This window comes from Cetorhinus maximus, chromosome 29 (genome assembly GCF_964194155.1).
Source record: "Cetorhinus maximus chromosome 29, sCetMax3.hap1.1, whole genome shotgun sequence".
Lineage (NCBI taxonomy): Eukaryota > Metazoa > Chordata > Chondrichthyes > Lamniformes > Cetorhinidae > Cetorhinus > Cetorhinus maximus.
The window spans coordinates 24,862,758-24,888,055 of NC_135907.1; the positions used below are offsets into that span (position 1 = coordinate 24,862,758).

Genomic DNA, 25,298 nt, shown 5'->3' on the forward strand with positions numbered 1-25,298 from the left:
TTTCTTGAGGATGCTGATTCTGGAAGTGGCCCTTTTACCTCAGCAGCTGAATCAACTGATTAACACAACCAGAAAAACAAACCTAGGACTATTGTGTTCTGTGTGGGGAGGGGGGTTCCACACATTGGACTGGGTTTTAGAGCTCCCGACTGGGCATGTTTTCGGCAGAGGGTACATAAAATATGTCGAGTGGCTAGCCCACCACCTTCCGATCCACCCCCGAGCTGACCCACGTAATACGCTAGGTGGGCGGGTGCCGAAACCGGCTGCCCACCCGCCATATTTGAATGAATAATTAAAGGTCACTTAGGCTTGTTAGCAAGTCAATTGGCAATGATAATACACCGCCCACGTCACAATACGGTTGGCATGGGAGGTGGGCGGGAGTGGACAGGCCGTTTTTTTGTTGCCTAGATGAAAAACTGCAGGAAGGAATTGGGGGGGGGGGGGGGGCACCTTGTTGGGGGAGTAGGGGGTGCCCTGTATGCACCAGAGGCACCACCTCCTCTTTTCCTGCCTCCCCCAAGGTGTCACACCACCTTTCTTCCTCGCCACCTGCCCTCCAAAATCCAGTCCTCCCTTCTGCCGCGTCCCTGTGCACTTGGATCTCTCCTCTATTTAAAAGTCCAGGCCTTAGCTTTCTTTGGCAACCATTGCTCTCCTTCATGCTCCTTCCTGCAGTCTCGGCAGCGCCCACTGAGCTCTGGCACTGCTGGGACTGCGAGAGTTGCCGGCCAGCTCTCGAGAGCAGGGCTTCTACCCCTGAGTGGTGGTAGTCCCACACTCAGCTAGTTTAGCCAACCCCCAGCGTGTTATGACTGCTGTGGGGCAGGCTTCTTTCTGGCGTGTCAGCTGTTGGCTGACTTACCTTCCGGTGGGTGGGTGGTGGGGGTGGTGAGTAGTCCACCCTCCCCACCCATAAAACGCAGCCCAATCTGTGTATGCTGGCTATACCTTTCTCTATGGAGGTCTTGAATTTTCTCTTTGAAATGAACTCAAACTTCCATTCCTGCATAATTATATACAACCAGCACACTCACTAATATAAAATAAAAACAGAAAATGCTGGAAAAACTCAGCAGATCTGACAGATGTGTCCATATGGCTCTTCTTCAGAGCTCTGAAGCTTCAGCTCTGAAGAAGTCAAACGGACTTGAAATGTTAAACAAAAACAGAATTACCGGGAAAAACTCAGCAGGTCTAGCAGCATCGGTGGAGAAGAAAAGAGTCGACGTTTCGAGTCCACATGACCCTTCAACAGAACTTAACAGAAATGTTAACTCTGTTTCTCTCTCCACAGATGCTGCCAGACCTGAGTTTTTCCAGCATTTTCTGTTTTATTTCAAATTTCCAACGTCCTCAGTATTTTGCTTTTATCTCACTAGTTGTCACACCTGTAACTAGCCTCATTTCCAAAAGAATTGGATGTCTGTGTGTTAGGGGGCTCTAAAACAAATGCCCACAGTCCCACAATATCTTGTCCAATTGGCCACTTTTCACATGCGAATCTTAAACACTGCCTGTGTGTTGGAAAGCAGTACAGCCACACAATCCAAAAGTCTTAAATCAACAAACATTTTACAGCAAGGGCCAGTGGATAGCCAATTGCCTCCACCACTTTTGGGGATGGCAAGACCAATTGTAGCTCCCAGCTGACATCAGTAGAGACCAGGATAAGACGCAAGACCTGATCTATACGTCTAAATAACATTCATTAAAGCACGAAGCCATTGGTTGAGCTGTACATTTCATTACTATATCAATGTAAACTGCCATTCATTACCTACTGCATAATCAGACAAGGAAAGGCGTTCATAAAACAGTGCACACACTCATAAAACAAATCCATTCTTACATTAAGTGAAAACAAGCTGGGTCAACACGAGCATGCACATAAATGCAACTAAGAAAAAAATTAATGTTTTTGAGAAAAGTTTAGCATTTTGATAATCATGCTTAGCTATTTTTCCTGCAGTACAATTACTGGAGCCAACTCCGAAAGTGGAATATCTGGTGGTTACCATTGCTCTCCCTGAAGATTTGATACCCAAATGTTTTCAATTCTAGTTTCATATAGAACTGTGGTATGAAGTATAATAGAAATAAAGACATGGTAAACATGGCAGGACTTGTGAAACAACAGGAAATGGTGATTGAAAAGAGGATGCCAAAAAGCTGCTTTTCTATTCCATTAGAAGTTTTCCTCCAAATTCTGAGCAGCAAAGAGTTCATTTTCATTCTTAAACAACTGAATTTATCAGCAAACAGCTGAACTGTGAATGGTTTGCTCCAGCGTACTCACAGGTGTGAAAGATTAACACATTTGCCTGTGCTCAGCTGCTTTCTGGTCACATTTACAAGTGCCAACAAGCTCACAAGAAAGGCAATGTTAATTCACAGTCATGCCACGAAGTAGTCCTCCTAAACTCAAACTATTGAAAAGAATTTGAATAAGAACAAAGAAGGAATTTACTTCAATTAGCATCACTTCTCTTCAGAGCGTGATACTTGTGGACTCGTTAGTTATAGGATTTGTGGAAATGCAAGCTCTTTTTCTTTCTTTCTGGGGTTTCTGAATGCATGAGCACTAAAAGATTGCAGCCCCTACCCCTGAATGCAAACCATGTGATCAACATGAGTCTGCAGCCACACTGCTGGACTCTTCCAGTAATATTTTAATGAGGCTCTTCTATCCTGCCAGCCAAGAAAATCACCTGACAATGATCAGGATCTAAATAGAGAATGAATAGCTGAGCAGTAAAAAGGTTTCAGCATTTTGAGAACATGACAGAGTGCATTCTATCAAATATTGTCAAATTTTCAGGCATGATAATTCACTAGTTAAAATACATTTCAGCAAGGAGCTAAACCAGCTTTCCACTACTCAAACATGAATAAATATTAAATTGGTATAAAATATCTACCTGAACTACAAAGGATAATGCACAAGTCCATGCTCAGAATTGTTAAACAAAAAGTCAGAAAGGGTTCTGATAAGGTGTGTTTTAGATTTATGGCACTGTATAACATTCTACAAACTTCCTAATTTTGCCAGGATTTTGATACTTTATTTCATAACCAAATGCTGCTGCTTAAGAATAGTTAAATGAAGGGGTTTTATAATGCTGTCTTTTGAAAATGTCTACGTGGCCCCACACTTGCAGCAGTCTGCAGATGTCAGCACTGGAGTTTAGGGTGCAGGGAAGGGAGAGATTGTGCAACTGAACTGGCTGGACTGGTTTGGTGGCTGCGTGTGGCGTCAGGTATCGACAGTGGGGGCCTTTCAGGCCTCTTGGTGCACTGTTAGACAAACATCCTTTCAAATGGGAAGAGCAGCTGTTCCTGCGTCAATGTCAGCCTGTTTGTTGAAAGCTGTGCAACTTGCCTGATATCCAAATTGGTGAGCTACAAGTAAAACTGCAATAATTAAAAAAATTATCTGCAACACTCTGAATAATCATTTTGATAGCAAGGTTTTATTTATATTTAAATATATTTGCAGATCGCTGCAAGTATGTGGGCCACTAAGAAAATTTCAAACATGAGTTTTAAGCACTCACTCCGTGAGCAGTCAATTCATCTATTGCCACCATCTAATGCTTGCACAAGGTAAATTTCTTGCACGATGTAAAAGCAAAATACTGCAGATGCTGGAAATCTGAAATAAAAACAGAAAATGCTGGAAAAAAAATCAGCAGGTCTGGCAGCATCTATGGAGAGAGAAACAGAGTTAACGTTTCAAGTCTGCACGACTCTTCTTCAGAGCTCTGAAGTCACATGGACTCGAAACGTTAACTCTGTTTCTCTCTCCACAGATGCTGCCTGACCTGAGAGCTTCCAACTTTTACTGTTTTTATTTCAAACAGTTAAGTTCCTGAGATAGGAGTGGTTGCTGCAAAAATTAGATGTGAATGGGATCAGTTAATTTCTAATTTGTATAAACGTACAACAAAGGTTGAAGGTAAATGGAAATTCAGACAATCAGACATCAGTTATCTTGCTGATGAAACTTTCCTTTCACAAAACATTCATGTAGCACCCTTAACACAGATAAACGTCACAAGGTGCTCAACAAGAATGATACCAATAAAAATATTTTTGACACCGAGTCACAGAAGGTGATATCATATCAGGTAACCAAAAGCTTGGTCTAAAAGGAGTGTCTTGAAGGTGGAGAAGGATTGAGAGAGGTTTAGAGAGGGAAATTCTGAGCTTAGGACCTTGGCAGCTGAATGCTCGACTGTCAATGGAGTGATTAAATCACAGGGCAGGAGTGATTAAATCACAGGGCAGGAGTGATTAAATCACAGGGCAGGACTGTTGGGTGAGCTGGGGAGTTCACTTCATATAGGATTAAAAAAAAAGCCACTGGATTGCGATGAGGGTACACACAAATCTAACACTCATGGAAACAGGAGGAAGACATTCAGCCCCTTGAGCATGCTCTACCATGGCTGATCTGTATAATAATTCCATCTACTAGCCTCCAAACTTTAACAAAAATCTATCAAACTCAATTTTAAAAAAATTTTCAACTGCCCTTGCCACAATAGCATTTTTGAGGACAGACTTTCGCCTCCCTCCATGTGAATATGTGCTTCCTGTCATCACATAGAATAGACAACATCAAAATAGGCCTTTCAGCTATACAGTTTCATGTTGGCAGTTGTGCTCCACTTGAGCCTTTTCCCATCTTTCTTCACCTAACTATATTAGTATTACTCTCTATTCTCTTCTCCCTTAAAACATTCATCTAACCTCCCCTTAAATATATCTGTACTATTTGCCTCAAATACCTCATGTCAATAAATTCTCCATTCTCACCAACGTTCCCTGTAAAATTTAGTCGCTGTGTGCGGCTGCTTTTTTTAGTGCGCAGTCCCTTTAAATTATTTTGCGTGGCTGCATGCACACATTATTTATCCCAGGTCAAGGCCTGCACGGTACATTGTGACCACCCACCCATGCAGCTCAGTGGGAACACTGACCACCATTCTCTAAAGAGGTTTCTTCTGTCTTTCCTATTTGATTTCTTGGTGACTATTTTACATTGATGACCTCTAGTTTTGCTCTTTCTCACAACTTTATGATAACCTGTTGTGATTTTAAAGACTTCTATTAGGTGACCCCCTCAGCCTTCTCCTTTCAAAAGGAGACCCCCAAGTTGTTCATCCTTCCTGATAGGTATAATCTCATATTTCATAAATCATCTTATGCATGCGTTCCAGTGCCTCAATAAGAGAATTGTACACAGCACTCCAACTCTGCTCTAAGGTTCAATACAAGTTTAATGCAACTTCTCCACTTTTGATCCTTCTAGATATAAACTCTAATGCTTTCCTTTATTAACCTATATCACTGCTTTTAGTGATTTGTGTATTTATATTTCCAGATCTCTTTGCTCCTCTACATCATTTAATTCTTATTTTCCAATGAATGACCTCCTTATTTTCCTTACCAAAATGTAATACCTCATGATTATCTATATTGAAATAGATTTGCAATTATATGCCCAATCTTCAAGTTTATTATGTCTTTTGTAAATTGTTGCTGTCCTCTTCAGTATTGATTATACCCTTCAATTCAGTGTCAACTACAAATTTAGAAATTGTGTTTTTGATTCCAAAGTTTAAATCATTAATGTAAATTGTGGACAACAGTGATCCCAGCACTGATCCATGCGCAACCCCACTTTTCACCTTCTACCACTATGAATAGTTACCCTTTATGCCTACTCTCTGCTTTTGATTTGAAGCCTGAACAACCTAGGTCAGCGTGGTGCAAAATGAGTGAACAGCTATTTGCAAATGAGTTGACTTATATTTAAATTTAAAGCATGAACAGGTGAGATACACGAAAATTAGAAAGGAGCATTCAGGTGTGGGCAACTTTCGTCCAATTATGACAGTTTAATCTAGCATGTACAAACTACTACTAATGCTGAGGGTCATAAAATGTTTCCAATGTATTACAGTGGAGACTTTTCTGTGTTTTTAAGGCTATATTCCCTCAGGCTGCAAAAGCCCACAAGGAGACACCGCTATGGTGTCAACGGCTTGTCACCAGTGTCTTTGGCATTAATAAATCCCTTATAGAGCAGAGGTTTTACTGGCTCAGATAGGAACGAATGCCATCTTAAAAACAATATGGATTCTATTGTCAGCACTCACAATGTGGATAACCTTGGTTTTTGCTGCAGGCTAATTGACCTACACAAATAGAAAATGCAATTTCACCTTGGCCAGCTTTCCCAAATTGAAAAAGTTGTGAATACAAATCTGCACTAACTGTGCCTTTCTTTAAAGTTTCATTCATAAGCAACTGGACACATGCAAATCTTGGATTGTGGTCATTAAATCCACCGTGCAGTATAGATCAGCAATAGCTAGAACTAGTCAATTACAAAATTACTTCTATAAATGGAATATAAAAATAGCAAGACGGCCTAGATGTAAAACCATGCGCTCTTCTGTATATCTGATTCTTGCTGTGGTTGCATTAGTAAGCTTGTGCTGATATCATTAAAGTAAATATTATATAAAGTTAAACTTCTTTTGCGTTGTATCATTGTGTAGGATGAAGACTAAAGCCTGGTTTTTGACTTACTGTGGCGGTTCCAGATACAGGCTGCACATTGGCAATTGTGCCACTCTGTTCCCCAAGAGTCTGACTGGATGCGTAGATATTCAGAGTATGGTCTGGGACTGGCGTCTGGCCTGTGTAGTCCTGAGTGTGTGGAACAGTGTATTCTGTTGGAATTCCATTCTGAGGAGGAGGAGGAGGAGGGGGAGGGAATGGAACTGTAGCGTACGGCTGTACCATAGCGTCTGGGGTTGCTGCTGGCTCCTGGCTACCCTAAGAAAGATGAATGAAAAATGACATTTGAGGAACGTTTCTCATGACATTCTTGGACAGGGTTTAAATGTCCAGCATTCAATGACCTAACTAACATGTTCACATTTAGACACCAATAACAATCCTGCAAGAATTGTTCTCTCCAGACGACTGCAGCAAAATGCCTGCTCATTTACAAGACCAGAAATTTTAGAAATTACCAGGGATTTTAGAAATGACTTGTTTCCAGCATAAGCTAAAGAGAAAAAAAAAACTGCAAATGCTGAAAATCTGAGACACAAGAAAATACTGAAATACAGAGGTGAGTAGGTGTCTGCAAAGAGAATTGACAGGTTAGTGTCTGCAGGACAAAGGACCTCAACCTGAAACCTTAACCTGCCTTTCTCTTTCCACATGCTGACACACCTGTGCATTCCCAGCATTTTCTATTTTAATTCCTTTGCAGAAGGTTTTCCCGAAAAGTTAGATTAGAAGTACTTTACAGTACCCTTAAGTTAAATTTTTACCATACCAAAGGCCAGGAAAAAGAATCAAACAATTTTCAAATCCCTGGTTTTGAAATATGAAGAGATAATACAAAGAATTACCAGCACATTAGAACAATCATTTCACTCTGTAGCAGAGTCTCAGATTGGAAATCTTTCATTGTGCTTAATTGGTGTGCACGGTTCTGTAACACAATGTAAAGTGTTCAGAGGACACCAGTATCATTGCTCACTAATGTCTTCCAAATGGCAACATCATGCAGAATTGTGTACAATTTACAGTACTCTGGTATGAAAAAAATGGGTGGTGGTTTAGGCGATCAATGGTTTTCAAACATTTGTTGGATCCCCTGCAAACATCGAACCATTCTCATGTAGTAGTAGCAGTAATTGCAGTTGCAAACCTGTATTCTAAAATCTGGCACAGGATCACTGATCTCACTTATGAAAATTGCAAAAATATTGGATCATACTCACATAATGAGAAAGGAGAAGATTTATGGATACAAGATTTGGAGCATACTAATCCACACGGAGCAGGTAGTGGGAAGGTGAGGGATGGGGATGCTGTTGGCAAAACAGCGGGAGCACTTTTTTAAAGAGAAAAGGTTTGTGAAGTTCAACCTCAAGGTGCTGACTCCAAGCTTGAAACTCACAGGCTGCAAAGGCTTTTAAATATTTCCTTCCCTTATTCATAAGTCTGGCTTGCGTCTCTGGTGGTGTGACCAAAAAGAGAAGGTCAAAGTGAATATCGAAATAAAACTAGGCCTTAATCTTTGAACATGTTGGTTATGTACAGTGCATGAGGGTTGGCACCTTAAGGAGTTGAAAGGAGGGGCAGGGTGAGAAGTAAAATTTTAATAAAGCCACTATATTCTGACAAAACAAAGTTACTAATTTTTCACAATCTGACCTCAGGTCCAGAGTCTTTACTGACCCTCATTAAATTATGGATCATAAGTTATTTTGTTGCCTAGCAACGGCTGAATCCTATGCTTTCAGGAGAAAAAAAAAACTGGTTTATCATGTGACTAGGGTGGGAATACAGTTCTACTAGCAATGAAATGCTTTTTTTACAAATGTAATTGCCAGTGAAAATTGATAATTCATGTCCTCTCCACCCCACCCCTGCTTCAATGACAGCGGAGGCTGGGATTAAAAATCAGATCCTATTAGAACTAATACAGTGCGCCATCACATCACATTAAACATTGTCCAACCAGAACAACATAATAGTGCCCGTCTCCAACTCGCAATGGTTTCCTGGGTAGCTCACTCAATATGAAAAAGCCAACTGAACGTTCTCTGAAGGAAAAAGCTTACCTACATCAAGAACGCAGTAGGTAAACAGTATTCACCCATAACAGAGGATGAAATTGCTGTACATTTAAAAAAGGCATGGGCTAATCAGCATGGTTGTATAAGTGACAGGTTGGAATGTCTAATTTTACTGACATTTTTAATAAATCACAGAAAAAACAGAATATGGTTCGTGTATACATATATATCTATCTCAAGACAAATGACTCATTGAAAAATGACTCATTAAAAATTGTGGCAGATATTGAAAGAAATGCAACTGCGAGAGTGGAGAGCTAGCCTGGGGACAGAACACAGCTTTTCAAAACAGATATTTTTTTAAAATGGTCAGCATTAAGGTAGTATTGTGTCTCAGATCTGTGCCAACGGTTCTTAAATTGAAATGGAAGTTTGTCATACTGTTATATTATTCTAATAGGATTTAGGAACTATATGTTAATACGTATGTATACCTAACATCCAGGATGCCACATCACTCACTACTGCACTACAATCTGTGAATCAAACTAACAACATAACAGTCCTCAGCACTTGGTATGATCTGAGAAATAAATGATGGAACTTTTTGCATCCAATGCGAGTGTAAAAGTGTGATTATTCTGAACTTATGGGAACCACAAGATGACATTTCTCATACCAGATCAGAACTTACAACAAATTGTGGGGAAGAAAGCTAGAGGGCTGACAAGTTAGCAGAAAGGGCAGATAGGTAGCAAATGCAGTTCAATGCAGAGAAATGTGAAGTTGTGCATTTTGGGACAAAGAACAGTGAAATTAAGTATACTCAATGTAACATTCTTAATGAGGAATCAAGAGTTCTAGGAATGAAAATTCACAAATCTTTTAAAGTGCAAAGGCAGGTAGAAAAGACTGTTAAAAGGGAAATGGAACTTTGGGATATTTAGATATAGGGGCATGGGGAATCAAAAAGAAGGAAACCAGAAAGGCCAAGAGATGGTATAAAGGCAGGCGAATTAAAGGGAAATGAAAAAGGAATCAATAAGCAGCAGCTAAAAGGATGGTTGAAGAAAAGTTAGGGCTGATTAAAGACGAAAAAGGAAATATAATGAAAATATTAAACATCTCTGATTTCAGAGAATTGTATGGTACAAGAAAAGGAAGCAGAGAAATAAGGTAAGATAATTTCAAACAAGGAAGGTGTACTGTAACATTGGTGGAACTCTAGATAAAAAGAATCCTAAAATGTGGAAAATCAAAGATAATAGCAGAGACTTGGACCGCAATCTGTCATACATCCTTGTCTATGGAAGTTGCGCCTGAAGGTGACCAATGTGAAGTTTCTGATTGAAAAGGAAGGGGGTAAACTAGGTAGCTGCAGACTAATCAATCTAGTATCGGTAATGGGTAAGCTTCTACAAGCCATAATACAGGATAAAGGTGACTAAGTTAAGGTTACCCAACCTATTGTTTTAGTGGTGTTTCGCTGTACTTTTCCCATTGCTGAAATATCTTTCCTATAAACTAGTACCTAGAGTGCTTTAGCCATGGCCTAATTAATATCTTGTATAAATTCAACACCATATTCTTGCTTTTGTAATCAATGCCTCTATATATCTTACAGCCAGGGATGTCCTCTTTTCACGAGGTCTTTCCAGTCACCAATACTAGTGAGTTCACATAATTTTACATTAGCCTTGCAGCTGGTTGGGCTTCCGGAGAACCAGAGACACTAGAACAAGTTTCATACAATATAAAATAAATTAAAATCTGTGTTTTTACACTATCATTTTGTCTTTCGATGGCAAGGCAAGAGCAGTTTAGCTTCTTTTTGTGAGATAACTGCATTAATTTTCTCTAGTGGTTGCCACTTAAGAGAGATTCACAGTCCAATCATTAAAAAAATAGGACAATAAGCAGCCGGAAGCAGACAATGTGACCAGTCTCTGATACTCCATTCAACTCGGGCATCATAATAACCACAACCACCCATAAACAAGGAATCAATTCTCTCTTTCTCTCTCTGTCTGTCTGTCTTGGGGAGGGAGGTGGGAGTGATGAAGTCTTTACACAAAAGGACAACATGCTTTAATCACAGTCATCATTCCTTTACAAAGATGGAATAGGCTTGTAATGCAACAATGGAGAAAATTACTAAGGGTTTGCCCTCACAATCAGATTTTATAAAATTATATACCACTGAATCGAATATCCAACAAATAATTACCACTAAGTCCATCATAAAAGTGAAACTGAATTTTGTGATGCCATCCACTGAAACCAACATGCCATGCCCAACGTTGAAAAAATGTTAAAACATAGAATTGCAGAATGCCATCTTTTATCTACCCTCACTGCATTCATGTTTTGGAATTACCAGTGCTCATCTGTGATCTTTCGTTAATTTTTTTAAAAATCAGAGTTAAGGTAACATATGATCAGTACAGCTTGCTTCATTAGCCATTTTGCATGTTTGAACATCAGCTTGACTCAACTATTGGTACTTTTTATTCTGAGTCAGATGGTTGCATGTTGAAGCCCACTCCATGACTTGAACATATAATCTGGGCTGCTACTTTAATGAGGAATGAAGGAGCAGCCCAAATGTTAGAACAGCTGCCTTTCAGATGGTACTTTTTGAATTGGAACACTGATCTCCCCAATGTCCCATCTGCCAACATTTTAGAATCAGAACGGTTACAGCACAGGAGGCCATTCGGCCCATTGTGTTTCCCACTCTCTGCAAGAGCAACTCAGCTAGTCGCACTCCCCTGCCTTATTTCCCCTGATACCCTGAAAATCTTTTCTCTTCAGAAAATCACAGTATTCAATTCCCTTTTGAAAGCCACGATTGAATATGCTTCCATCACACTCTCTGGCAGTGCATTCCAGATCCTAACCACTCGCTCTGTAAAAATGTTTTTCCTCATGTCATCTCAGATTCAAGGCGACTGGTAAAAGAACCAGTGTCCACTGGTTCTCAGTCCTTCCATCAATGGAAACAATTTCTCTCTATCTACTCTGTCCAGACCCGTCATGATTTTGAACACCTCTATCAAATCTCCTCTCAACTTCCTCTTCCGTAAAGAGAACAGTCCCCAGCTTCTCTAATTCATCCACGTAACTGAAGTCCCTCATCCCTGGAACCATTCTCGTAATCTTTTCTGCATGCTCACTAAAGCCTTTACATCCTTCCTAAAGTGTGGCGCCCAGAAATAGACGCATTACCTTAGTTGAGGATGAGCCAATGTTTTATAAAGGTTCACCCTACTTTCTTGCTTTTGCTTTCATTCAATACCAAAACTGATTAAATGTTTAATATTATTTACTGTTGGGCAGGAACTTGCTATGTGCAAAATATTGCTGTCTTGACTGCACTTTAACAGTAATTCGTTGGCAATGAAATATTTTGTGATGTCCTCAATTATAGATAAAAGATTACATAAATGCAAGTCATTTTCCCCCCTCAGGCTCAGTATAGCAACACATATAATAGCCTCGTTCCACTCTGCCTCTGAACCAAAATGCTACTTCAGTGAGTCAGCACTTCAGCTGGGAAACTACAGTACGCACCTGCAATTTCCTCATCTTCCTCCCTAAATGTAAAAACACTTTAGACTTATACAAATGCTGCTGACTGTCAACAAGAGTTTCCCATCGTTAATGGTAATCCTAAAAATAAACAGTTCGACTGCCATAAACCACAAACCCATGTTTGCTGTGTGCCTTGTGTTTTGGAATACCCAGTTCCCCTCCGGACTGTTAAATGTGTTGAGCCAGTTCAGTGAGTCAGCACACTTGCATCTCAACTCAAACCAGCACCGTGACACAAAGCACACTGATGCACAGAACTAGTTCAATGTCAAATCTCAAACTAACCACTTAATTTTTAAAAATTTCCAGAGTTGATTCAAATCATCATTTGCCTACATATTCCTCTTTCAGTTGTTGGAGGCAGACTTAGAAAATTACAGTCTATTCATCAACTGCAATATAAATGAGGAAGAGTGCTGTATGAAGGTCATTTTGGCATTTCTTCTTTCACAAGGGCCTTGAAATAGCCTTAACAGACAACTGCCAACAATAATAGCAACAATCGTGTTTAATGCTGTTTTTCAGACTGAACATCTGAAGTGTGGATCTTATAAGTGACAGCCACTTGAAAATTGAAGATAATGTAGAAACCTCATTTGCATTATACAATTCTCTTCTAACAGAGTCACTCACTAGATGTTCATCAGGAGTGGGACTCTGGCATTCTGCAAAGTCCAGGACCTTGAAACCAATTGTGGTGCCTTCTCTGCCCAACCAACTTCAATTTACTGACTCAGTATAGACCAAGAGCCAAATCTTACATAGATTTCCAAATAGCTCAATGTCACACAAGGCAGGACAATTTCCCTTTCAGTCATTTGGGCGGGGGGGGGGGGGCGGGGAAAAGACAGCAAATTTTATTTACAAAGTACTGAAATTCAGAGTTTGATTTTCACCATAATGGGGATGACACATCAAATACTTATTCTGTATTTTGTGTTGTTTATTCTTATCACAGTACTTCTTTTGAGGCAGTTGTGGGGTGAAAAACAAGAAATGGCTTTGTGACATACCCTGTATTTTGCTGGGTCCCTTACTGCCCATTAAAACTTCATCTCAGCTTATATCAGCCATGCTTTATGGTGTTGATTATTCTTACTTAGAATTGTATTCCATTACCATGATGCACTTAATCTGTTTGCCAAAACTAAACAAACAAAAGTTAGACATCTTAGCGGTAATTGATACTGGGTTTCTATTTGATTGAGGCTCGAACCCTTTCTCAAGAAATTTACTTCAAGATATCGCTAATAATTAAAGAACACAAAAGGAAACAAAATGTTTAATACAGATAGAGTTAACTGCATAAGGAGCTCCAGAAGCAATGGTAAAGAAATTCACAGAATTTGCCAAAGGCAGTCACTAATGAAAAACACATTTCAGCATGCGTCATGCAGAACTTTCCACTGCTGCAGTCGGTTCACTTCCAAGATGTCTGGCGCCCTCATTACCAACATGCTAAATCCTCTCTGCACAAAAACCTAATTTTACAACTATCAGAAATCTTTGCACTAACTATTTTGTTAGCGGGTGTTTCTATTTCATTAATGTTAGTGTCCGCTGTAATATGTCCCACCTTCCCCTCCTAACTAGGATTTCAGATTTCCTTATCCTTATCATTTTACAGCACATTACTGCCTTGTGGGCGGTGGCACTGCTTTTGCAACCAAGCTTTTACAGTAATCCCAAGCATCATCATGTATTAAAAAAAGGTAAATGTTCCAGGAAAAAAAGTGCATTAAACTGGCCAAAACAAACAATTTTCCAGGGATTCACAATTCCCAATTAATCCATTTTAATATGAACACTAAGAATCCAGAACAAAAGAGTGGAGCTAGGAAGAAAAGCAGAGGGGGGGACACAGTCATCTGAAATATTTAGTCTTATATTCAGAACACTGCTACATTCAGGCAAGGCCTGCATCCTGCTTCCAACACTGTTTCTAGTTTTGAAAGTTTCAGATTATGGCTAGCAGTTTAGTAAACACTTTTATGCAAGTCTTTCTTTTAACTCTCCCTCTCACTATCCTCAGGCCTGAGATTACCGAAAGAGCTGCTGCAAGCCCTCTGCCAAGGTTGCACTGGGATATAATGAGCTGTGGCAGCAGTCAAGGGATTTCATGTTTTCAGTCTTCTCCTACCTGGAAGAAAGCACCTGACTCCTTAAAAAAAATGGAAAATACAAAAAAAAACTTGCGTCCTTCCAGCAGGCTGTGTCACTTATGTCCCATTTAACTAGGGGTATAGACAGCTGCACTGTAACGTTTTGTTTAAGTAGCTGCTCTTTATATATAAACCTACATATAGTGTTGGCTAGTATGCAGTTTGATGGTGAAGTTCATTATAGCTAAGTTGAACAATATCCTGGTTCAAACCTGGCTCATTCATTCCAGTGCAAGTTGCTGGATAGTGATCACGAGAGGGCAGGGAATTCTAAGGCCAATTGTAGCACCTCTGAGCTCATCAGAGACTAGAAATTGAACTTGGAACCTTCCAGGGCTGTACGGCTCAGTGATGCACCATATAAAGCATTTACCCATCGAGTCTCTGTAGTGACAAAGGAGAATATTAGTATCTGATAATCCTATCTTTCTTACTTTGGAACATGTGCTTCAATAGATCATGCAATTCGATTGCAGCTCAGTTCCTTCAAAGGAGGAACATTATGCTTTATGCCCACGCTGTCTTGACTGATACAGTTCATGTCTTATTAATCTTCTCACCTAATCTGAATGTGTAATTCAGATGTGCAATTCTAGGTTAAAATTTGGTAGCTTTGAATAGAAACATCTCGCTTCCAATAACTGACTATTTTCAGCAAACAGCAATCAATAATTTATTCAAACCTGGAGTCAGGCTTAATCAGTTTGATCTAAGAATACATTTTGATGCATTTGACTCTAGGAGTCCTCAGAATTTCAATGGGGCTGCGTTTTTCCCCATTCTCTGCTATCATAAACCTCAAACATTTCCCCAAACAGAATAAAATCTTAATTTACAGAGGGGAAAAAAAGCGGCATTTCTTTCCATCACATTTGGACCAACTTTCTCACAGGAAACTACCAGATGTTTAAAGCTCCCACTATGAAAAAGACAACTGAAATGTGTTTGCACTGCTTGTACCTACTTTATTCAGCACAGCTACTTCATCTTGTGACTCATTTATACTGCACAACCACATCAGAATGTGACTTGGAGCTTAGAGGCGGCAGCTATGGTCGATGAATCCACCCCATTCACGCTGCCAGACAATTTAATCAAGAGCGAGAAGATTGCAATGGCTTCCGTCAGTCTTCATGCCTCACCAATCAGTCAAAACTCGAGTTCAATTAATTTCTGAGCAATTTCTGGTATGAAAAGGTTTCTTTTTGAAAAATAATGCATGTTGCATTAAAAAAGAATTTTCAAATAAAATATGTACTGCTAGTAATTCAGATTTGAATAATCTTAATTTCACTCAATTTTTCCAAGTCTGGCCTGTAGATGGATAGGACTGCATCTTTGCTCCCTACTGCTCCCAACAACTCAGCCAAGACTAGCAATCATCTTAAAGGGGAAGGCAATTAAGTAAATATTAGCCATGGTTGCAATTTGAACCAAATCCCTCAGCAGCACAGTGCAGAAATGCTTGCACCACTTGGTCACCTTCATTCAAGAAGTTTTAAAAGATACCGATAAACCATACCCTAGAACAGTGTAGGATAGTGCATCCAAATATGGGACTCAGGAGTTGATTTTCTCAGGTAATGATAGGATAAAACCCAAACCACATATTCTGCAAATACAAGCTTTGCTACAATTTTAAACACATTGTATTTTGTCCAGGATGACTTTTTTCAGGGATGGGCAATAATTGCTGTCCTAAGCAGCAACACCCACATCTCATGAACGAATAATAAAAAGAAACTAAACAAATAGGAATAAATAGTTTATTGGGAATGCAACTGAAGGGGTTGATTCCAACTGGATGCGAAGAGGAAAACAGTTATGGACCTTTCCACTCTTCCAATCTGGATTGATCCTCAGCACCATTTCTGTTCATCTAACTCATGCCAGCATCCCAGATAGAGCTGAAGATATTGTATTCAGACATGCATTAGTCTGGGATGAATTTGTTCCACTGAGAATGTTAACATTGCTGCTACACACATCTGAATTTTTTTCCAAAACGAATGTACAATAATTGTCCAAAGCTGAAACACCACTTTCTAATGAGTATACAGTCACCGTCGTCAATTCTTTTAACATGCCACCACCCTACTTTCTTCATCCAAGACCCAAGATTCTTTGCTGCTACATATGCTATTGGGACAGGAGGATGGAATCATCTGGAATGTAAGTTTAAATCATAATTTGCAGAAAAGCAGCATGATTTAAATGGAACAGAAATGTTTCCTCTCCACTAATGCCATACTAACCACCCCCTTTTACTAGCCAGCTTGTGACCCAGGTGAGAAACTGACAGCTGTAGCTTGAAAGTTCAAATGACAGACAGCCCATGCACTCTAATTTGAAGCCTATGAGGTGACATAGACTGCAAGATGGCAGTAATTTCTTTGATAATACAATTGGGTGGGAACTTGCAACTATGCTAGAATCTCATGAATTTCAAAAGGACAATAACTTTTCTTTTAAATTAGCAATTGAGAAATTTTAATTTGAGTTATATTTTGTTTCCTTTCCTGCTCTCTTTTGCCATGTTAAATTGAAATGGAGAAGGCTGACTGGCAAAGGAAGGGTTAAATGTCTGTTGGAAATGGTGTGCAAACAGCAACATGCTATGAGAGGGCTGTGTTCAAACAAGTCAACATTGGCCACTCCGCCCCTTTGTAGATCTGACCAAAGTTGAAAATCCTGAAATATAAACAGCTCATTTTTATAAAGAGACGTCATTCAAGTACTGCCCAGCCTAGTTTAGCCTCAAAAGGAAAATAAGTCATAATCTCTTCTTACCCCTTGAGTGATGCTGCCAATAAACTGCATATGGCTCATTTTCATTTGAACAGAAATGTTCCTACATTTCTCCAACATACTAAATTCAGACGCTGCTATAAAATTTGATTAGGAACCAGTTTCTCATGTTCAGGGAGTTCTTCACAAAAAGGAATTGGCAAGTCTTTCTATTCATTTAAAAGTGTAAATCAAGTCAAGGCATGTTATCACTGTCACTTTTTAATATTTGTTTCTGGCATATGGGTGATACTGACACACTAGTGTCATATCAGTGTTACCAACCACTCCCAGTTGCCCCAAAGACATTAGGAGCCAACCATTTAACGTAGGACTAGAATCGCATGCAGGCCAAATTGGTAAGGATGGCAAGTTAGCTTCCCTGAAGACATTAGTGAAGTACAGCTCAATTCAATTCAATTTAATAATGCAGTGTTTTTATCTCTTAACTTCTGGGTTATTAGTAACATAACCACTAGGCTATTGTGCCTTGGTGAGAGAAATGATAATTCTTCCTTCCCAAGCAAAATTGTTTTTAAACCATTTCTTAATGAAGACCAATTTCCTCTGTACAATCAAATTAATTCCCTGATATTAATGTGTTTTCCAAGGATCAATGATCATCACCTCTGTACTGGAGACTATTTTGACATCACTGTTGGAATCTGTCCTCGGCTGTTCTGAACATCATCTCTATTCAAAATGGCAAGTGGAGCATAGTGCCTTACTTGGATATCTAAATTATTAAAGTCCCAGTTGCCCCGCTTGAACTACATCGTCTGCAGATGAATTAGAATGATAGAATCACAGGAGGAGGCCACGCAGCCCATCATGTCAGTGTTGGCTCTTTGAAAGAGCTATCCAACTCCCCTGATCTTTTCCTCCTCACCCTGCAATTATTTTCCCTTCAAGTATTTATTCATTTCTGCTTTGACCAAAGCTATGGATTAACCCACTGGCTGGCAGTGATCCATAGTGACAAACTGCTTGAAACAGCAACATTCAAAGTCACCACTTATACACTGAGTTTCCTTTCAACAGTTGAATTTCCCTGGAAATGAAAATAATTCACCACCATCTCCAAAAGGTTCCGTTGGCCTGCTTGCAGACCAGATCCAGATCTCTAATCTTTCACTCAGAAATATTTTACTTACAGAAAAATATTGGTTAGTTAGTTCTGGCTAAATACAAATTTGTAAAAAAAAAAAAATTAGCACTGTAGTAACCTGAAATACTTCAATAGCTAGTAATTTACAGTATTGTAACTAAAGACACATACCAGCCAGAACAAGAGTAGGAGTGAGCTAATTGGACAGCTCTTTCAAAGAACCAGCATGGCATGATGGGCTGAATGGCTTCCTCTGCACTGTATCATTTGAATCACTAGATTAGGAGTTGTGTGTTCATTTATGAACTTTTTATGGCTTGTAAATAAATACATCAGAATCCAACCCGGATAACCATGAGGAACACATTATTTCAATGATTCCTATTAAGTGTACTGTCATCTTGTTCTCACTTTGAGTTAGAAAGTTGTATTCAAGTTCCATCCATAATTTAGACCAACCCCAAACTGAGGGAGTGCTAAATTGTCAAAGCTGCTGCCCTTCAGCTAGGATGTTAAAACAAGGCCCCATATAGCTCTTCTAGTTGCTCAGGTAAATGCTGAAGATCCCTTAGAGAAACTTCAACCACCAAAAGACAGATTAACTGCATATTTACTACACTACTGTTTGTGAGACATTGCTGTATATTAAAGTTTCACATTTTCCCACATAATAGTTATCACAATTCAAAGAAAATTTATTGTATATGAAGCACTTGTAAATGTCTGTGATACAATAAGACACTATACAATCAGGTTGTTCCTGCATTAAAATAGGAAATTTCAAACAACTATGCCAAAAATCCACTTCAGAGAGGTTATAACCATCAGGAGAGATTGACGAGGTGGGGTGACCCGATAGAGGTCTCTAAAATTATGAAAGGGGCTTGTTCGGGTAGACAGAGAGAAAATGTTTAGGCTTGTGGAGGGGGGTGAAATCCAAAACCAAGGGGGAGAAATATAATAGTCTCTGCTAAATCCAATAGGAAATTCCAGAGAAACTTCTTTACCCAGAGAGTGGAACATACACAAATAGCACAGATGCATTTAAAAGGAAGCTAGATAAGTACATGAGGGAGAGAAATGGAGTTTATGCTAATAAAGGTTAGATAAAGGAGGATGGGAACTTTTGTGGAGCTTAAACTCTGGTGGAGACCAATTGGGCTAAAGGGCTTGTTCTATACTGTAAATTACATGTAGTTACCTTTCTTAGTCCCAAGGTATCCCAGCACTTCTAAATTATTTCTATCATCTTTTGCCTCTTAACTCTGCAATATACATATTAGCAATTTCAATAAGTAAACTGAAGTTGCTGCATCAGTGGCACTGTATGGGTTTCTAATGGCTGTGTATAGGCAATGACTCTGTTTCAAATGAGCAGAATACCAATCAAAGGGGTAAATTACAAACTGTTATTGGCAACACCAGAATTCTAATGAAGATAAATGACTTGCAATAGTTCCAAATGTAGCAAACTATTTAAAGCACCTTGCAAAGACATACACCCTGGGATGAATAACTCATGACACTGCTGGGGATTCTGCAGACTGAACATTGCAGAGGTCTCATTGTCCTCTGTATACAACACATTGTGGTTAAAGGTTTACAGTTAAAAAAAATGAAACCCACTTGCTTTGTTTTGAATAGACAAACAAAAATCTACATGGGGCCCAGTTGAAATTTTAACTAACTCGAACCTGCAACCAGTGGAGTATGTTTAAATAGGATTATGTAAGACTTTTAACAATCCAAGAAGTCTAGGCGGTAGTAGGTTTCACAGCCTGTCCTTTGGTAGATAAAGGCACTGCCTGGTGTAGCACAAATCCACATAAACTTGAAGATACCAGGTTCCATCCCATTTGTGCTGGATTAGATTGTGTTGCCTGAACACAGAATGGATATCAGTGGGCCTAATGTAAGAACAGAAAGGAATTGGGGTTGGTTTTGTGGGGGGGTGTTGCAGGGAGGAGTGAGCCAAAGCCCCTATTCCTGGCTGTTCGACTACCATGTTGGAAAGTTCTCTGTGTGGTTAGAAGATAAGGATTGGATCTTCTTAGCTTGCACGGTTGGATAGCTTGGATATAGTCACCTACTGCATTAGTACTCTCAACTCCACTCTCGAGCCAATCCAGCAGGCAACCATGAGTTCTATTGAAGTTCCTGGAACAGCTTTGCCCCACTTTACTGGCTGTAGGACCAATGATCTGCAAGGGATAGTGCAAGTGGGGAGGGTGGGAAAACATGACCTATTGCTTGATGCGCATACATAGTTTATGATTATAACATTTACTCTTTTTACAGTTATTGCACCTCTTGATCAGACTGCTAGGAGGTGTACCAGAGCAGCCTGGCTAACTTCTTTTTCTTCCTGTTCTCTAAGTAAGCAATAAGGCAGAGTAGGAACTCATTCCTGTGTGTAGAAAACTGTGGGTGCAAGGAAGCCTCCTGCAATTCAGGCAGCACGTTGGAGTGCCAATTGAATGTGCCACCAGCCCTCCTGCATTATCTAATTTTAAAAGATGTAAGCATTTCACTAATAATTAAGCAACCATGAATCACTTTGGGTAATGTGGTATTAGTGATTCAATTCAATGCCCCCTCTTAACTGTGGTAAGCAGATTATTAGTGTGACAAGTTTCCTAAATAGAAATGTGGTGAAAGGTTGTAGATTTATTCCCCCTCACAAAATTCAGTTAATATTTCCAGTATAGGAAACATGGGATAGAAATATTTTGATAAATTCAGGAAGTAGTTCAAATATTGAGCGACATAACTTAGGTTTTACTCAACTGCACTGGAAGTAGTATAAGGGTTGAGACTCCCCAAAATCAGCTTTCTGGGATGGTATTTTGTCACCTCACTGACTGTTTCAGAACCCATCTGAGTACTACCAAATCTTACATTTGCCACTCCCTGGTAAACTGGTATGCAACTCAACAAAGCTCAACCAAACTGCATCGCGCAAATATTCAGCAATCAGCATATACAGGAGTAAAGAAATAAAACATTATGTCTGGTTATCTATCATGGGTAAATGCACACATTGTAATGTTGTCTATCTGAAATCTTGACAAAAGCATAAACGCACCTTTTGACCAAGTATGATCCAAGGATACTTTCCCTTCTAAGATTTATCCCACAGCCACCTAAATTACCAGCAATTATTAATTTCCACTGCAGCATTTCCAAAGTCATCCTTTAAAATGGGAAGATTTTAATCAGCTAACATAACCAATGCTATTTTAGCTGCTAAATGTAGCAAAATCAGCAAAATGTTTGTTTTGAATGTACTTATAGTGCTGCTCCAGTATCAATGAAATCAATGCTTCCTCTCTCCTGCTCTAAAAGGCTGAATCTTGCAGAGGTTTAATTTCCCATGTGCCCGCAGCCTTTAATATTGCTCTGAAGTGTCCATTCCAGATAACAGGTGTTAGCAGGCTATTTAACTGTGGAGAGCCATGGTAACCTAGCCCAATCCAAGTGTATATACACACACGCAAAAAAGATTTTTGGTCTTTCAGGGAATCAAGGGACATGGTGAGCAGGCAAGAAAGTGGAGTTAACTCAGATAATCAGCCATGATCGTACTGAATGGTGGAGAAAGCTCGAGGGGCCATATGGTCTACTCCTGCTTGTATTTCTTATGTTCTAATGTTCAATATCCAGCAAAGATTACTGAATAACATTTAGGAATGGAAGCTGTAGTGATTTTTCACCTTCCCTATCATTCTTAAACTGGTACCTGGAAATCCCATACTGCTTGGACAATATTGAGGGTATAATTACATGTGTTTGACTGCATTTTCTATATTTATACTGGTTTCATGGTTCATAATCTTTTAAAAGAAGTTCAGTGCTTTAGGTCTAAATTAAAAATCAGTGTGTGCCGGGTGAAATTTAAAATCAGTCACTATATTCCTCAGTTTAAATAATCAGTAAAATCTTTCATGTGGGATATGATACTAATTGCAAATGACAAAATTAAATAACTCAACCAAAATTCTAGGATGGATGGGATTATAATGAGTTACATTAAATTCAAAAATACTCAATATAACTAGAATTTTAATATTTCAAATTAAAATCCCTTTTCTTTCAAACAATGTAAAAATGGCAATTTTTTTAGGTAACAGAGGCACTATGTGTCAAGATGGCTGTGTTTTGTAGCAAATGCTGCTTTCTCTCATTAAAGTTCTTCATCAGCAGGCTCCTATCCTATTTTGGATAAAATGCCTCCTAAACCAAATTCTCCAGGCTGCAGAAAACATTGCTGTTGCTTCTTTGTGTGATTGATGAAATAACATAAAAGTGTGCGGCATTCTCTGCAGAAAATGCAAGGAAAACAACCAACACTTAAGGGTATTTTCCATAAATTATGAAACTGTATTAGATGAAATATCAGTATTCAAAGAGGTCAATAGCTTTAGTTTGAATTTCCAAGCACAAATGGATCCTGTGTACATGTTTTTAAAACCCAGCTGATACCTTTTGTGTTTGCTAAAGATCAGAAGGGAAAGGGCCTACACCCACTTGCTCAAATACAAATCCACACTTACTGGATTGGGATAAGAAGTCAGAAAAAAAAAGCAATGGCATTACCAAAACAACTCTAAATATTAAAATCTTGTATGTATAGCAGTCTCCTCAATGACTATAATCTTGTATGTGCCCAAAATGTCATTATAAAAATGGAGCTACCAACCTTTAAATTATTTGACCCTAAGGAAGAACTAGGCAGTAATACTGATTTCTAACAGAAAGGCTGTTTTTAAAGTTTATTTAGAGCATATAGCACATAGGCTATGGTTCTCTACATTTCTCCATTATAGGTTAATACGATTTCTGGAAATGCACGGCAAAGACCATACATGTACTAACACGAGACGCAAATTTAGCATGCAGAGGGTTAACAATCCTGTGCTTTGTCTCAACGACTGCAGTATACAGACAAGGAGAAAGGGTTCCTTAAATAAATAGACTGCTGAACCTCCGGTTTTACACAGCACCAAACATCTGTGTATTTTTACTGTACCATTCAGCCTAGTCTGTTCAAATGATTCTGGTTTTCAGTAACCTGATCAGAGACAGATTTATTTTTTTTAAAAAAAAAAGGTTTGATTTTTTTGGTGCATTTTACAAGTTTTGATGGCCGAGGATATGGAAAGCACAAGGAACGCAAGCAGCCTCCCTGATAACCAGCAGAACGAACAGAGCTCGGCAGACAATAGAAGCAATGATTCATTCAGTACAAATACAAATTGCACAGCACAGGCACATGGTTAAACACACACTTTCTACAAACATTTACGGACAATAGCAGCTTAAAACGCTGTAAGGTGTACCTGTGAAACCATCGTCTTTCTCTCCATAAACCAAGTAAAGCAAATGTGAGTAATCCCTGTTTCAGCTTGACTTTCAGACACAGATTGGCCCCTCTCTTTCCTCTCCTGTTATCTCCCCTACAGCAACTCCCAGATCTTGGCCAGATGGCTCGTGCGGGCTCCGCCTTGCATGCCATGGGCTATTAATCACAACTAGCCACTCCCCCCACTGTCTCCTAACCCGATACCTGATCCTCACAGAAAGAAAAAGCAGCAAAGCCAGCCCAATGTCTGCGTTCTCCCAGCACTCCCTGAGGTGAATCAAGACGGCATTTCCACATGCAGCTGCTTATTATGCCAAGACTAAATATTTTAGATTTAACATCTTACCTACCATGTGGGGAAAAAATTGTTTTCTTCATTTAGAAACTCAAAGTTTTTCCTTCCTCCATATGTTAAAGCTTTACAAAGACCTGAAGTACCTCAAAGGCAAAAAAAAATCAGTTTGTTCATTGGAAGTCCACCCGTATATCAGTATCATCTGAATTCCTTGCTTTTTAGACATTTCACAAAATTTCTCCAATTTCTCATTCAATCTTTTAATTGCTGAAACAATGTATCAAACAGATAGCACAGATCTTTCCAAACAGACATTATTAAAAGGTATCCAGACAAAGAGCAGTTCTTCAAAGCACTTTGCCCGCTTACCGTACAGCTTTGGGCTGGATACCCATTCTGAAATCCTAATTCCAAACCCACAATTACATTAGCGTGGAGTGGCTCTAATGGACAAAAAGTTATATAGTTTCGTTTCATGTTTTGGCATTGGGGTTTGGGGGGGGGGTGGTTGCTGTGGAAAGTTCATTTTTTGCCTATTCTGCACTGTAGTTATTAAAATGAGCACTTAGCTTGCACATGTTCTTATTTATGGCCCATGAGCAACTACTGAAAAAAAAAAGTTCAATTTGAAACTGCAAAACCCAGAAGCCCAATGCAATCATTCCACTTCTGCAAATTTCTCTTTGGCGCTCACTCTTGCTACTAGTTTAGGCTTCCAGGGGTGCTGCCATAGGCAATGTCTTACTAAGAGGCAAATCTTCCAGTGTGAATCAGTCAGCAGGGTAATTAACCTTGGGCACACAAGGGATTTTGCACATGACAGGGCACACGATCACTTCCTACAGGGGTCACTGGATAGCAACTAAATGCAAAAATGCCACCTGATTCCCACCCTCACTCCCTTTAGCCTAGAAACATCAAGAACAATTACAGTATGCCAATACTTATAGGCTATTGCTTGGTCCTGAACCTTCCTGGTTACATGGTGCCATTAGGGAACATGAAAAGCAAGTTGCAAAGGATATCAGGATTAACAAAGTTTTTATAATTACTTTGGAAGAAAAGGAGGCAAGGGTAATGAAGGGACTTTAGAACCAGATGTAAACTGTTTAAAAACAGTGTGAAAGGAGCAGCGGGGCCATTGACAATGAGACAGAGAGGAGCAGGACCATTAACAGTGAAAGGAGTCTGAAAACAGCAGGGGAGGAGAGTAACAATCAAAGTGTGAGGTCACAAGGAAACAGATAAGTCATTGGTTGGTATTTTGCTCCTTTATCTTTCAAAAGTGTGTAATTTATCAATAATTGTAAGGTTATATTGGTAGTATTAAGGTCTACTAGCAGTAGCAAAGGTTATTGGGAGCAGTGGGGTT

The 25,298-nt window shown here is 39.3% G+C and overlaps 1 protein-coding gene across 12 annotated transcripts in view; it reads right to left on the minus strand.

The window, feature by feature from the left end:
* Positions 1-25,298, minus strand: part of LOC144669472 (RNA binding protein fox-1 homolog 1-like) — a 304,542-nt gene that overhangs the window by 71,111 nt on the left and 208,133 nt on the right. For 9 of the 12 annotated variants that reach the window (XM_078531936.1, XM_078531937.1, XM_078531942.1 and 6 more), the window contains one exon: positions 6,607-6,855. The exons of 1 other annotated variant lie outside the window; for it this stretch is intronic. In XM_078531936.1, coding sequence (XP_078388062.1) covers positions 6,607-6,855 — 249 coding nt within the window. Of the gene's footprint in view, positions 1-6,606; positions 6,856-15,338; positions 15,408-23,608; positions 23,763-25,298 lie in introns of those variants that run through there. 2 more of the 12 variants (XM_078531934.1, XM_078531938.1) reach the window with 2 other exon arrangements.